The sequence below is a fragment of the Gymnoscopelus microlampas genome (genome assembly GCF_963454915.1).
Source record: "Gymnoscopelus microlampas genome assembly, chromosome: 13".
NCBI classification, from domain to species: domain Eukaryota; kingdom Metazoa; phylum Chordata; class Actinopteri; order Myctophiformes; family Myctophidae; genus Gymnoscopelus; species Gymnoscopelus microlampas.
The window spans coordinates 22,087,946-22,102,820 of NC_139950.1; the positions used below are offsets into that span (position 1 = coordinate 22,087,946).

A 14,875-nucleotide genomic window follows, 5' to 3' on the forward strand; every position below is an offset into this window, starting at 1 on the left:
ACACTTTGGCTACGACTAGTTTATATGTTTATTTAAACTAGTTTGGACAGACGTGGGGGCTGCTGTCTTTACATTACTGCCCTGTTTTCTGTTTTCTGTTTTCTGTGCAAATATTATTGACACCAGGCATTATCAGCTTTCTTTATCACCCCCTCCAACCCCCCCCCCCCCCCCCCCCCCCCCCCCCCCCGCCCCATCACCATCATTGCCCTTTCACATGCATAAAGCCAAAACAACAAACAACAAGAAACAATAAGACATGCACCACAGATGGAGTGAGGTAGGGCATGCCTCCTGGTGGAGATTTGAGCTTCACTAAGCACCTTTTCAGTGAACAGAGAGCCTAAAACTACTATTTGATATTTGCACAATGACAGTACAATATCTTGAACTTTCGATTCCCAACTCTACTCTTGTGTGGAATTGATGTGAATGGTCATCATCATCATAACCTTTATTTCAGCTCGGAGTACAGTTGAGGGGCAGGCCATCATTTTCAATGTAGCCGAGTTTGCTGAAACTCATGGTTGAATTGTAATTATAATGCACCTATTATGGTTTAACTGTGGATGCGTGCATTGTTGGGAATGCTGGATGTAGCTTTTGGACTTTATCATGTCTTGTTTTGATTTTTTGTTTGTTCTTCTTGGTTTTTTGTCTTGTGGTCCTCTAATTTGAAAATAAATAAACATTTGAAAATTTTGGCCCCCAAGGACGTCACATGCCCTGCATATAAGGGCCTAATACCAAACAGCACACTTACCTAGGGGCGGCAGTGGCTCAGGGGTAGAGTGGCCGGGTAGTGTGAACTGGAAAACCGCAAGGTTCCCAGTTTGATCCCGGGCTGGGGCGCTCCCCTAGAGTTAGTGTCGAAGTGTCCTTGAGCAAGACGCTGAACCCCTAATTGCTCCCGATGAGCAGGTTGGTGCCTTGCATGGTTTCCTCCGCCATCGGTGTATGAATGTGTGTGTGAATGGGTTAATGGCACAATCAATGTAAAGCGCTTCGGATAGAAGCGCTATATAAATGCACCATTTACCATTTTACCATTTACCTATATCTGCCCGTGGTAAGATTGGTCGAATGAAGGTCATGGTCTTTCCCCCTTGCAGGCCACCATGGATAGAACCAGTGAAGGGGATCTGCTGGAAGGAACATAAATCTGATGTAAACTCTCTTTTTAGTACATGCTATTATGTCACAGATTTAGTCAAAAAATCTAGAGAATAATGGAGAACTATTTGGTTATTTAGTAGCCTATTACTGTATTGAACTTTAAGGCTTGTTAGATATACAATGGCAAAACTATCACCTCTCAGAGAAGCCATTCTGAAACATTTAACCATTATTTTCTAAAAGATAAAACAGGTTTTAAACTACTCCACATTGTGACTGGTGCTGGAATACCATGATCTAAAAAGTAAACAAATTAATAAACTATTTTTTTTGCTGAAGCAAGTCTTACACATGTCTTTTGGTATTGGCCAATAATTCAAGGATTCTGTAAAAGTGTTTGAGAAGAAATTAACATTTTAGAGCTGGATGCACTTAGATCCACTGGTATTTTTGTTAGAAGCTTCAAGCTATACCTAAGGAGATTCAGATTAGAGGTATATATTAATGATACCTTTATTGATTGCAAAGATAATAACTGTGAATTCAAAGAAGGCAAAAGCGAAAGACATAACTCAATGGCTGCAGAGACTGAGGCTGCCAATGCCCCTAATATATAATGCATCTATATACTTATTTTTATTTTACTATATTTGTGTTTAACTACAGCCCTTCTCTTACTGGAAAGATAGCACACTGAAAATAAGTCGTTGTTCTTGCATCAATAAAAGAAAAATTGGAAATCTTGTTTGAAATGACCAAACCTGCCTACCAATGATGTCACTGGTAGTGGTCAGAAAATATGCTATATCCATTTACCTTTCTCACAGTGTTACCTACTTTTAGTCGTTATGGTCCTATTGTGAGCAGACTTACTGACCTGAAATGCGTCCTCTTTTAAAATCAGGCTAAATATATTATTTTCCCCCAGGCCTTTGGTCAGCCTCTGTCTGTCTGTCTGTCTGTCTGCCTGCCTGCCTGCCTGCCTGCCTGCCTGCCTGCCTGTCTGTCTGTCTGTCTGTCTGTCTGTCTGTCTGTCTGTCTGTCTGTCTGTCTGTCTGTCTGTCTGCCTGCCTGTCTCTCTGTCTGTCTCTCTGTCTCTATGTCTGTCTGTGTGTGGTCATCAAAGAGGCAGATCAGAATAGATCTATTAAAAACATGGGGAAGGGTGTACCCAACATTGAACACATAACATAGGCCTTACTACAAATGATATATGGTGCTCTGCAAAGTGTTTTCAAAGGAAAGGAATTTAAACTTGTCTATCCTGTTGGACATATTTGCGGACCTACACTGCACAATTATATTTCTTCAAGTGTACCTACTGTATTTTCAGTTATTTGTTTATTTTTATTTTGTTTGTTGTCCTCTAATCACATGAAGCATAGATGACCTCTAAGCATATTTGCACTCAACTGAGTGTGCACCTTTCTAGTTATGCACTGAAACTCGTCACATGTCCTCACTGGGTATTCCATACCCAGGAGTCCCGAGTGACTCAGCAGTGACGTGCATCAGGGCGTGGCCCAGAAGGCATCAGCACAATGTCATGTTTTTCTTTACCTCTGGTTTCAGTAGCCTACTAGGGACCAGCATAATGATGTCACATTGTGTTTGTCATTTACAGTAAACAAAAATGGTGCTTGTAGCATGTTTGGTCTGTGTTTGAGACTGAGTTCTATTTGTCTCAGCAAAATACTGTAGTATAGTAACTATTAGTGTTACGTCAATAAAGGCCATGATGATGATGACATAGGCCTTGGGAAATAAATCAAAACAGATATTTAGAACCAATAACCGTCTTATAATGAATAATCGAGAAGCAAGTGTTTTGATAAAAAGAAATACATTAATATCAACGAATGTACACAATTTCATTCATAATTTATTAAGTAGTCTGATTAACCACTCAACCCTGTATTATAGTCTTCTTCGTTGGTGTGTTGGTGAACACATTTTTTTTAAATAGCTGATCTACAGTACAAGCTCACAACGCGATGCATTGTGAGCTTATAGATCTGTTATTTTCACTTTTTTCTAATCATTCATTAATCTCAAGCCAAAAGTTTGAAATAATTGTGTAATGATGATTAATTCTTCTTATATTATCATCATCAGTAGTAGGCTATAGATATAGCCTAAAGTATGGAAGATTACATCAATATTCTTAAAATTCCAATCTCCTTAATATCTATCTCAACTCACCTTCGCTTCATGCCATACATTATGGTCATAACGGAAACAAGGTGTGTCTTTGCCTGAGGTATTGGTCCAGCCTCCCCCTCCCCCTCCCCCCTGGATTATTATTCAAATGAGCCCTACGTCATGTTAGTTGTTGCATGGCTGAGTACGCGACCTCACAGTTTCTCTCGAAACCAGTGTTGCCAGATTGTGTGAGAGAAATAAGCAACGAGGTCTATGAAAACAAGCCCAAAAGAAGCGACCACATGAGCATACAAGCTTGTAGGTCTTGTAGGCTATTTTCAAACAAACAAAAGCACAAATCTGATACGGGGGTCCCTGGCACAAAATATTTTTAGATAGGAGTGTGTGTACTTGGACAAATAGGCTACACGAGAACCACTTGTTTAAACAACATTAGGAAACAAGCTCTATTAATAAGCAGCTACAATTCAGAAACAAGCCCAAAACAATGCAGCCTGCACACTAGCCGCAACTCTTCGATTCTATTTTCAATATCTGGAATCTAGAGTTGCAATACCAACTCTTAACAGTCCATACATCCAAACAGAAAAGTCCTATCTGATTGTATTAATAAACAACGTTAAACTCACCAACATTGCAACTGAACGGAAAGCTTGAATTAATTAAACGTTTCCAATAAACGTCCTGGCTGCCTCCTGCATTGTGTGCAATTTCAAAACAGGTGTAACGCAGAACCATTGATTTCCACGAGCGCTTCCAAACTCCAACACAGAAAAATAATCACCTGCACGGAATTTATTGACATAGGAACAGCTCATAACATGTCTACGGTGGATTGTTATGAAACAAAAAACTTTGTTTGGATGTCAAGGATTGGTATTGCAACTCTAGATTCCAGATATTAAAAATAGAAACTACCAATATTTACAAGCAACTATACAGAAAAACAAGCCCACGGTCGCTTATAATAAGCAGACATGGCAACACTGCTCGAAACCGGTTTGACAAGATCACTCACCTGTGGGAAAGAAAAGGAGGCTTGTGTGGCTGTGTTGGTTAGTGAGTGTTGGAGCACAGTGAGAGAAGGAACTTATTGTAGAGACGCTTCTTGGGAGTTTTATTACAGCTGCGACAATGAACATTTGGACTGCTCTGGTGCTTCTCACCCTGACTGTGGTGGGAGCCTCAGCTGCTACTTGTAAGTACAATCATTTGTATGCATTATTATTTCCAGAAAAGTGGTTGTTTACAACACAAGAGGAAGACAAACTTAAATATTTGTTCCCCCTTTTCTCTTTTCTTTTCCCTCCCCATCCCAGAGGATTATGTCCATACTGTCAATTTGTATATATTTTTTGCCAGCACATTGATGGGAGAACAGGCCGCTCACAGGTTAATGTGTGGCGGTAACACCCAATAGACTATATAATCCATGTTAGGCAGTCTACATCATTTGGATGCTCTATATTTTATGGTGGTCGTTAATTTGGCTACATAACCATTCCTTTAAACTGGGGTTGTTCTTGAAGATTCTTCAATGCAATAGGACAATATTCGGATAATGAAATTGCACCTGTACTCACAAAAGCAGGATTAGGAGCCATTTTGCTGGCAAAGCACAGTGAGTTTCCGTGTACAGGGAGTCACAGTATAGTAGAGTGGGGGTTGGGAATAGGAAGTGTTCTCTCTCTCTCTCTCTGGGGAGGTCGAGTGTTTTGTGTGACCAACGCCCAGTTGATCAAACTGCCACCTACCTGTTAACCAGTGTCTTTACTGTCTTACAAATTGTTTTTGTTTCCACCTGCTTGCACTTAAAATGTAAATAACACTGGACTTCTTTTAAACGTGTTTAACCACTTAAACCCCTTATGGGTAACCGGAGTCCCTCAGGGCTCAATACTAGTGTATTTTCAGTTATTGAGGGGAAAGCTTTAGCTGAAAATAGCCGATGACAAGCTCACAATGATGCAGCTGCTATTGCTGGGGTTCAAGTGGTTAATTGTGTCTTACCTGTTGCCCCCCCATCCTTAGGTCAATGTGGATCCTCTAAATGGGGCTCGTGTGAAGGGGAAGCAGCATCATGCAAGTGTACCCTCCTGACCGGGGCGGGGAACAAACAAAGCGTGGACTGTACCAAAAGTAAGTTCCACTTAACACTGGCACATTTTCCCACACAATTTTAGTTTCAAGATACTGTTGAACCATTAAGTCATTATGTTTTCACCAGGCCTGCAGCCTGGGGCGCTGCCTATATTGTGGATGGCCTTTGCTGCTGTTGTTAAAACAATGAATACATTTTAATGTGTACCTCTTCCACCTGCCTCCTCTTTCAGTGATCCCTAAGTGCTTCCTGATGAAGGCAGAGATGTACAAGAAGAGTAAAGGACAAGACACCCGTACAGTCGGAGGAAAGCCAGTGGAGACTGCTTTTGTGGACAACGATGGCATCTATGACCCAGAATGTGAGAACGACGGCAAGTTCAAGGCCAAGCAGTGCAACATGACAGAGGAGTGCTGGTGTGTCAACAGCGCTGGCGTTCGACGAACCGACAAGGGCGACAAGAACCTCAAGTGTGAAAAACTGGTGGAGACCTAGTGAGTAATGAAAACGGGCTGCTGTGTTGCAACATCACAGGAGTTGGGCTTGATGCTTGGTATGCTAGATTAACATCTGGCACACTGGTTTCAACAGGCAGAGGGGAAAACTTTAATCCAAAAATGGTTAATCAATGCGTTTTCTTTCTCTTTTCTTTTATAGCTGGGTGCGTCTGCAGCTGAAGCACAAAGCAGCCCCCAAACCAGTGGATGAGACCAAGTTGAAGGCGTAAGTATAACTGCATGTTTGTTTGTTTTTTATCCGTTTGATCAGATCAAATTTTGATACACAGAATAACCACGTTTTCTTCTCTGGATACAGTGCCGTTGCTGATGCCATCAACAAGCGCTATGACAACTTTCCCAAGGGCCTTGTGAAGGAAATCCAGGTAAGAAATATGTTCTGAAAGTGTGACCTTATTTTGAGCAGTGTGAAGTTCTCTCCTAAAAGGGAGGTCATTTTCAGCACATGTTGCCATTATTGTGCATGTTTCAAACCTAATTTCTGTTTTCCATTCTGCAGTATGACCCTGAAGGACGTCTGATTGTGGTTGATGTTGAGAAAGAGAAGGGGGAGCGTAAAACTGACATTTCCAAGATGGCCTACTACATGGAGAAAGATGTACGTAGGAAACCGTTGTGCTAAAATGTAGTCTTATTGTCATACAGCGAAGTTGGTGACAGACTTTAAATGACGGAGATAGCTATGGCAGAATGTTATTTGAACTGCAACAAAGACAATTATCACATTTTAGTTTTGATCATAAGCACACACCACATGATGAATTTGATTTGTATAGTGCTTTTCCTTACAAAGTGGTACTCAGGGAGGGTTGTGCCAAACTACTCCACACTAGACTCTTAAAAGAGAATCCCACATAATTTGTCTGGCCATATGGGGCCACGCCCTTTGTTTCCCTAACTTACTCCTCTATGATGCTGTACTTAAAACAGGTGAAGGTCCTGCCCATGTTCATGGACCAGGCTAAGTTTGAGCCCGTTGTGGACGGACAGAAGCTGGAGATGGAGGACATCCTGGTGTACTATGTGGATGAGGAGGCCCCCACATTCACCATGAAGAGGCTGACTGGTGGAATCATCGCAGTCATCGTGGTGGTCGTGCTGGCCGTGGTTGCTGGCCTGTTGGTTCTGGTGAGTAGACGCTACACACGCCCTGATTGATTTTCAGATCATGAACATAACATCTTTCAACCTGGTGTCTGTATTTTGGACATATCATAAGTGAAACCTTTTGAAAATTGCACATCTTCAAGCTCACGATGCCTTGCAACGCATTGAGCGTGAGCATTTTCACCACGTGACACAATCATATGATACAATGGGACTTAAGTGGTTAACGATATTCTTTTCTTTATTTTTATAGTTCTTTGCCCGGAGGAGAGAGCAGCAGCGGTACGCCAAGGCACAGGTGAGTTGGAACGTCATATTTGCGCGTGCAGTAGTAATGCATTCGCTTTGGTGTTTAGCCTCGTGCACGATGATGGTGCTTATGTTGGTAGTGGAGTACAACTAGTTTTGTTGACCACATTCTGTTCTCCATTTGTGTTCCAGCCCAGAGAGATGGAAGCCATGTAAAAGCCTTTCGTTTAGGATGTAAGTTTCATGGATCATCAGCTTGTACATTGCCTGTGGACGCTGCACTTGTTGTCGTCAGATGTAATGGGAGCCCGTTTTCAACTTGAAGAAATGGAGATTGTAAAGGAATGATCAACCTTTTTATGCTTTTGTTTTGGTGCCGTGTAATTTTATTTATAAGCTGTCCAGTTTTGAGCGCCATGCCCTCATGCCAAAACAACTTTTTTTTAAATAAACCCCATACATGTTGCTTTTTTTCCACATTTGTTTTTGTCAAAGAACTTTCCATGTCATTGATTTGTACAGTTTGTTTTTAAGAAATTGTGCTTTGAATTGTTTTTAATAAAATTACTTTAAAACAATTGTTCTAATTTGCTTGTCTGAATGGAAAAGTACTGTGGGGGGGGGGGCATAAACAGCTAAAATGTCTGTTTCTACTCTCTTATGCAAGATTACAAAGAAGAAAATGTTCTGTATACGGTAGACAGGGTGTGCTTTATTTGGATATTTCTCAATAGATGACATAGAAATTGTTCTTTGAGTTCAGCCTGTTTTGATTAAGTTGCATGCAAGAGCCACTTGTTTACGACGTGCCGTTTGGAGGGTGTGGCTCTGCTCAAGTATCTTTACTGCACTGAGGAAAACTACTTGTAATGCCTATCATTTCATGGTTCATACTCTTGAGAATTCCATGCATTCTCAAGCCTTGTAGACTGCCATGTTGCATTCAAAATCCTCAATGTTCATTGAACTTGGGAGTGTACAAATGTATCAGCTGGACGTGTAAAGGTCCATTTGATTACATTTGTTCCCTCTCTGTTACAAAAGGATAAATCAGATTTTACTGTGTACCACTTGACTTTTTAAAATATCCTGCTCTGATCAGTGACCACATCTAATCATTACAAAATTACAAAAAGTTGGGTCTCTGTCTACACTAGACACTGTACATAGTGCCTTGACAAAAATAGTTGTGATTTTGCACTATAAAATAGACGTTTTGAAGTAGCAGTGATAGTTTCACACACCTATGCATGGGAGGGAAGAGGTGAGTCACCTCTAACCCTGTCTCAATCTCTTGCAGCCTTTGGCATCATGTTAAACCTGTCTTTCAGGTTGTGTCTAGCTCTCGCTCGCTCTCCGTCTCTCTTGTTACCCCACACATATCCTGTCACAACTTGCTCACAGTGTTGCCTATTTGTCCTTGCAGGATATGTTAAACTGACAGTAGTAGCACTTGAGGAGATTGGCCTTATTTAACCTCCGTCTGAGCAGAATGTCTGGATAGTCATGAAAAGAATCTGGTCAAGTAGAGTGGCCAGGCCAGCCACAAGCAAAATCCGCATTAACAATTAACATACAGCAAAGTTCATATATTGTAGTCCTGTTATTGTTATTGATAAATGAATGTCTTTTGTAATGTTATATTGTTCCATATATGACACAATATAGGACCAGTACATTTTGTTTAGGGACTGTGATTTTATCTGTTCCCCTTCTTGACAGACAGGTATACACATATAAACAAAGCTATTTAAATTATAGTGCCATGAATCACTTCTTGATTTCAGTTCCCTCTGCCTCCCTCCCTTGCTCTCTTCTCTTTATGTCCTTACTTCCTTCTCTTCCTCAAGGTGACACAAAGGAAAGGACTCCGAGGAGTCTATTCTGCCTGTTGAGACATGTTGTTCAAGTGTCCTATGTCTTGCTTTACCTCCCTCAGAGTGCTCATCATTACCTGGAATGGGGGTGGGCCTAGGTCAACCTCCATTGCTGGTATCGGGCGTCAATCACATGTGAGCCAATGAAGAAGCTGAACCGCTGTTTTATGGGCGGGACAGGAAATGAGTAATGAGCTAATCACTGGGGAGGGAATATTGTGTAAGAGTCTTAATATCTTAGTGTTATGGTTTCTGAGGGCAGGGTAATGAAATCCCCACCTGTGTTGGTGTGTGATGATAATAGCGTCATACACAGACAGTGGATTAGTGTTCTGACTTGGGTTGTTTTGGGGGATCTTATCTGGCTGGAACAAGTAATTTGTGACATTGTCACTGGAGGTTTATTTAAACATCACATTTGTACAATAATTATAACAATTATGGCAAGGACAAATAATAGTGCACTTCATGTGAAAAATAAATAGACTGGAACAATATTTGGAGCAATAGATTTCAGGTGCAGAAAAAAAGTAAGCAGACAGTTAAAAATGTTTTTTTTTCAAGTCTTTGTAATTCATACTATAAAGGTTAAATGGGTCACTATGTTCCCTATGCTATTCTTATACCTCCCTGCCTCTATGACATACCCTATCCCTCCTTTTTCTTCTCAAACCATTGTCTTTCAACTTATTCTTTCCAACATTTTATGACATCCTGCTTCACATTCGTCACCGGCTCACATACCTATCTATTGATGTGTAGAGTTTATCTCCTTTTTCACATAACTGTCCTCCATCCATCCGTTATGCTTATTTACCCTGATTATGATGGTGTAGCAGACCGATGTACAAGCTCACAACGCATCTGTGAGCTTGTAGATTGGCTTTGGTGTGTGATACCGTTGTGCAGAGAAATATGAACCGGGCTTTACTCGTTATGAGCTCACACAGTAAAGAGCAAGTATGTTGGCCATTTCAGTTTCACCCCTTGACCAGAAAGGCGAGGGAGTTTTTTCTCAAAGATTAAAGTTTCACCTGGCTCCAGGCTGTTCAGTAACTACGAGGACATAGGGCACAATCTGTTGTCCACAGTTCTTTCCTTTATAAGGAGTCTTTCTTTCTCAACACTTGCCCAGTAGACATCCCATTAATCACATACCTCATTAATCACCAGTGGTGGACAGTAACAGACTACATTTACTTGAGTTCTGTACTTAAGTACAGATTTTAAGTATTTGTGCTTTACTTAGATTAGATTGTTTTAATACTTTTTACTTTCACTCAAGTACATTTCTAGGAAGGCTGTGCCTGCGAAGTAATAGTTACTTATAGGTTGGCTGTTCTTTTTTCACCCTTTTTCCCCTTCTTCCCTAAAATGCAATTGGCCACACACTGTGTTCTTCAAAGAAGGAAACCTATCACAGTACACACTCGGCACTGGGATCTACATCATGGGTATTCAACAGAGGGTCTGTGACCCCCAGGCGGTCCTCTGAGTCACTGCAGGGGGGCCACCCATTTTCTTTTCTGATTCTGACTGATTCTGACTTTGCGAACTAGTCCGTGGAAATCAATACTCAGCTCTACGATTGCACAAGGACAAAAACAAAGTCCAGAACAGCTGGAAGGAGATCGCCCAGACTTAAGATTCGGACGCAAAAACTGTTTCCATAAATACATTTTTACAAGTAAAGGCCAACATTTTCATATACCAGTTGATGTTATACAGATCTGTGTTGAGTGACAGAATACACATTGTGACAATCTGGCCGTTAACAGACCAAACGTTTTCCGTTGCAGATGATACAATAGTGAACATAATCTTGTTACATTAGCCTACATCTTCATCCAGTGCAACGGCCAAATGTCAAAATGTCAAATGATTCCTTTTCTCAACCTGTTCATTTGTTTATATTTGCATGGTGCTCTTGAAATCCCAGGCAGTGGTTCTGTTGTTGACAGCCTGGCTTAAAATATATAAACTCTGCTGTGTTTTACAATACACTCAACTAAAAAGTTTTCAGACTAATCAGGATGAGAAAACAAAGCGACCACCTAACCTTCATTGTATTGAAATGAGAGCAGGGTGAGCAACTGTGGTTCAGCAAGACAGATATTTAAATAAAAGAAGGGTAATTTCTCCTATGAAAGCAAACAGGCAGGTGCTTGAGCACTGCAGGCTCCTAGGTGTGCACCTGATAGAGGCCCTGCATGCTACACAGGTTACAGGTTAAACTGCATGCTACACAGCGACTAGGGAGTCACTCGTAACGTTGCCAAAGACATTTTTGCTGAATTGTCAGATGTTATGAAAGCTGTGAAGAAGCTGTGAACTGCTCTACTTCACCATTCTGAGGTTTGATGGCTCTCACACAGAACAGGGTTGTCTGGCATGTTGAAGTCATTGTCTAGTCAGGAGTTTTTACTTCACAATTTCAATGACGATGTCTGGCTTGTGAGCTGAACAGAATTTTAAATTTCTATGCAAGGCCACAATGTACGCGCCATTCATGTTTCTGTATGACAGAATGGAAAGCATTCTAAAAAATAAGAATATACAGTATGGGGTCCCTGCTTCATCTCTCTATCAGCTAAGGGGTCCTTGGCCCGAAAAACGTTTAAGACCCCTTATCTACATAAAAGCGGAAATACGTCATCCAGGCATGCAAACCTACACATATATCCACCACTTTTTTTTGTTCTTGTTTCAACTCTAACAAAACAAAACAAAAACACTAACACTAAGTAATGGATCTGATCAGCAGCTGAATCAGCCTAACAAACCTCCAAGAACACCCCATGGCCTTATCTGAAGTATCTGAAACGCACACACAAAACATACATTTTCAAATGTTTACTGGGTTTTGTTTACCGGAGACAAACAACATCTCTTACAAGGTTCTATAAATGAATTGTGAAAACATTACATCAATGAGATATATATATACAGTATATATATATATAGCATGTACTTTTGAATACTTAAGTATATTTAAAAGCAATTACTTACTTTTACTCAAGTAACATTTTGACGGCCTGGGCCGCAGCGTGGCGGTCCAGGCACCCTAGGCTGCAATGCCAGCCTGACAGCGTGTCGCGGGTTTGACTCCCGATCCCGACGACCTTTGCTGCGAGTCACCCCCCCATCTCTCTCCCCATTTCCTGTCAGCCTACTGTGATCTATCAATAAAAGGCAAAAAGCCAAAAAAATATCTTTAAAAAAAAAAAAAAAGTAACATTTTGACTGAGCTACTTTTACTTGTAGTGGAGTAAATTTGACCATTAGTATCTGTACTTTTACTCAATAAACATTTCTTCATATCCTGTGTTCCATGGGAAATAATTAAACATAAGAAATTTCCTCTCTGTTGCTATAATTAATACATAGGCTACTCATTGTCTGTTTTCTCAAATGTATGACTAACAAGCATGGTGTTTGAGGAGCAGAATCAAAAGGTGATGTCACCTTTGCAATGCTCACACATTGTTGACAAACAGAAACGCAACCTCCCACGCCCAGCAGCACAGATTAGTCTGTCTTTGTGATGTTAACTCAACAGTCTGTGTTAACATTCCTCACATTCCTCGTGGTGCTCATACATGTTATCAAAAAAGAATGACATTTTTTTGCTACAGACTATAATCGTACTGCGTACTGTGTAAAAACAGTAGAATACAACTATAGCACTATATGGCTCCACTCAAACAAATTTTCTTAGGCATGGTATTTGATTCCACATCCCCAATTAACTAAAGCTAGTCTTTTCAATCTGGAGCATTCATTTCATTGTGGGGTCCATTTTTACACTCTCAGATTTAAATGAACACTAGGATGTTACTGTGTACAAGTAAATATCACAAATTTCACTCAAATACAGAGCTTCTTTTCCCCACAGTCTGTATTGCATAGTTCTAGCTCTCTAACTTTCCAGCATTAGGAGTCTTGCTAGGCCTGCCCGCTGCTGGGGACAGCTAAACTTGAAATATTGCTATTTGTTCCAAAAAAAGCGTTATACCAAGTTCTTCTTACATATATACATAACTGCTCCTAAGAGCAAATGCACAATTATCCTAGTTCTTGCAGGCTGGTTTTCTAATGCAATGCAACACAGCTGTTTACAAATCTCTTTATTCCCTTTTAGGTATTTGCTAATAATCTTTGTACATACTATTCTTTACACATGCTAGTTTGTTTTATTTTATGTTTGCTTTGGCAATGTAAACGTATGTTTACTCATGCCAATAAAGCCCCTTTGAATTGAATTGATTTGCTCCTCATTTATTTTCTCTTCAGATTGACAGGCTGAGCGACCATTAGGGCGTGGCAGAGAGGTGCTGGGCGGCGGCCTTCTGTTGATGTAACTGGAGATGAGGAGGGTTATCTCCCTGATCTGTCAATCAAACAAAACAGTGTCCTGTGAGCATTCAAGATGCCCTGAGGTTGCATGTGTTCAAATATTAACATCCTAAAAGGCTTTTTTATTTTTACCCTCTCCAGTAATTGTTATTTCCTCCATTTTTGCCTTCTCTACTGAAGGCATTCTTGTCTTTTTTTCAATTATTTTTCTTCATGTTTGCATTTCTACAGTTACTTAAAAAGGAACAGGTGCAACACCCATATTAGTCCAATATGCCCGAATATGATTCATAGCATTGCAATTCTTCAACCTCAATAATGAACGCAAAACCTTTGAAAGCATCAGGTGCATTCCAGGTCATTTCCAGGATTGCATACACTGAAATCTGAAGTGTTATTTTAACTGAACTTAATTAAAAACTGACCTTTTACATTCTGATTTAAATGAGCACTCCAGTTTTTGCTCTGTATCTTCTCATTCTAACATGCTCAGGATAGCAACTAGCCTGCCTGCATGAAACACATGAAATGATAGGGTCAGCTGGAATTTTCAAGGTAGACTGGTTCTGTTCTGTGACTTATAAACACATCATGTCAGCTGCAGGCTGTTCGCAAACTGTAGCTCCCTTTTTGCATATTTTTTTTTTTGTAAATATGCAAAAGGGGAGCTACAGTGTGCACACTTTTATTTTATCTCTAAGTTTTGTAGTGTGAAGTTCAGCACCTGCCTTTAAATGGAAAATGGATGTGCGCCTCTTTTGATCCTGATGCTTTATTTATACTTTGTTCATTTGACCAGGGGCTCCTCCCTCTACCTGTTCTTGTAGGTGAGTCGGACGGTCCTCGTATGTTCAGACTTGCCTGTTTGTTGTTCCTTAGATGCTTGCTCCCACTTGGAAATGATGTCACAGATCTGTGTGGATGATACACGCAAACAAACAAGCTAAGCAGTCACATAAATATGATGGGAGCAGTACCTTTTAACTGAAGAGGTACCAGACCTATGGTACACTATCCAACATATGTAGTGCTGCTGCTACAGGAGTGTGCATGTAGAGAATATCGCCACAATCTATTCAGTACATAGATTATTTCATAGACAGCACACCTAGGACTCAACTAACCCCTGCTCATTATGCTAGGGTGGGATGGCTCAGAGTAGAGGACAGAGTACAGCAACTTGCAATGGGCCTGGTTTTCAAGATACTCAGAAGGGACCAGTGCCCATACTGTGAAACTACTTCAGAAGAGTGAGAAACGCCCACGGGATCAACACCAGAGAGCTCCACTGATCTCATTCCCCCCCAGATTCTGCAAAAACATGTGTATAAATTCACTCTACTATTATGCCACCAGAATGTGGAATGCCATACCAGCAGCCATCAAAA

At 40.7% G+C, this 14,875-nt stretch overlaps 1 protein-coding gene across 1 annotated transcript; it reads left to right on the forward strand.

The window, feature by feature from the left end:
- Positions 1-4,325: 4,325 nt before the first annotated feature.
- Positions 4,326-7,832, forward strand: epcam (epithelial cell adhesion molecule). Its single transcript, XM_084076595.1, has 9 exons — positions 4,326-4,477; positions 5,311-5,418; positions 5,613-5,874; positions 6,038-6,103; positions 6,197-6,263; positions 6,398-6,496; positions 6,829-7,026; positions 7,259-7,303; positions 7,447-7,832. Exons 1-9 carry the CDS (start codon positions 4,414-4,416, stop codon positions 7,468-7,470), a joined length of 933 nt encoding a protein of 310 aa, XP_083932721.1. The 5' UTR covers positions 4,326-4,413; the 3' UTR covers positions 7,471-7,832.
- The last annotated feature ends 7,043 nt before the right edge of the window (positions 7,833-14,875 follow it).

Excerpts from the sequence above, each read along its gene's own strand:
- epcam (XM_084076595.1), top strand. The coding sequence starts at position 4,414 with ATGAACATTTGGACTGCTCTGGTGCTTCTCACCCTGACTGTGGTGGGA. Across the intron at positions 5,419-5,612 it reads AAGCGTGGACTGTACCAAAA|TGATCCCTAAGTGCTTCCTG; the intron begins GTAAGTTCCACT and ends CTCCTCTTTCAG. Across the intron at positions 6,104-6,196 it reads GATGAGACCAAGTTGAAGGC|TGCCGTTGCTGATGCCATCA; the intron begins GTAAGTATAACT and ends CTCTGGATACAG.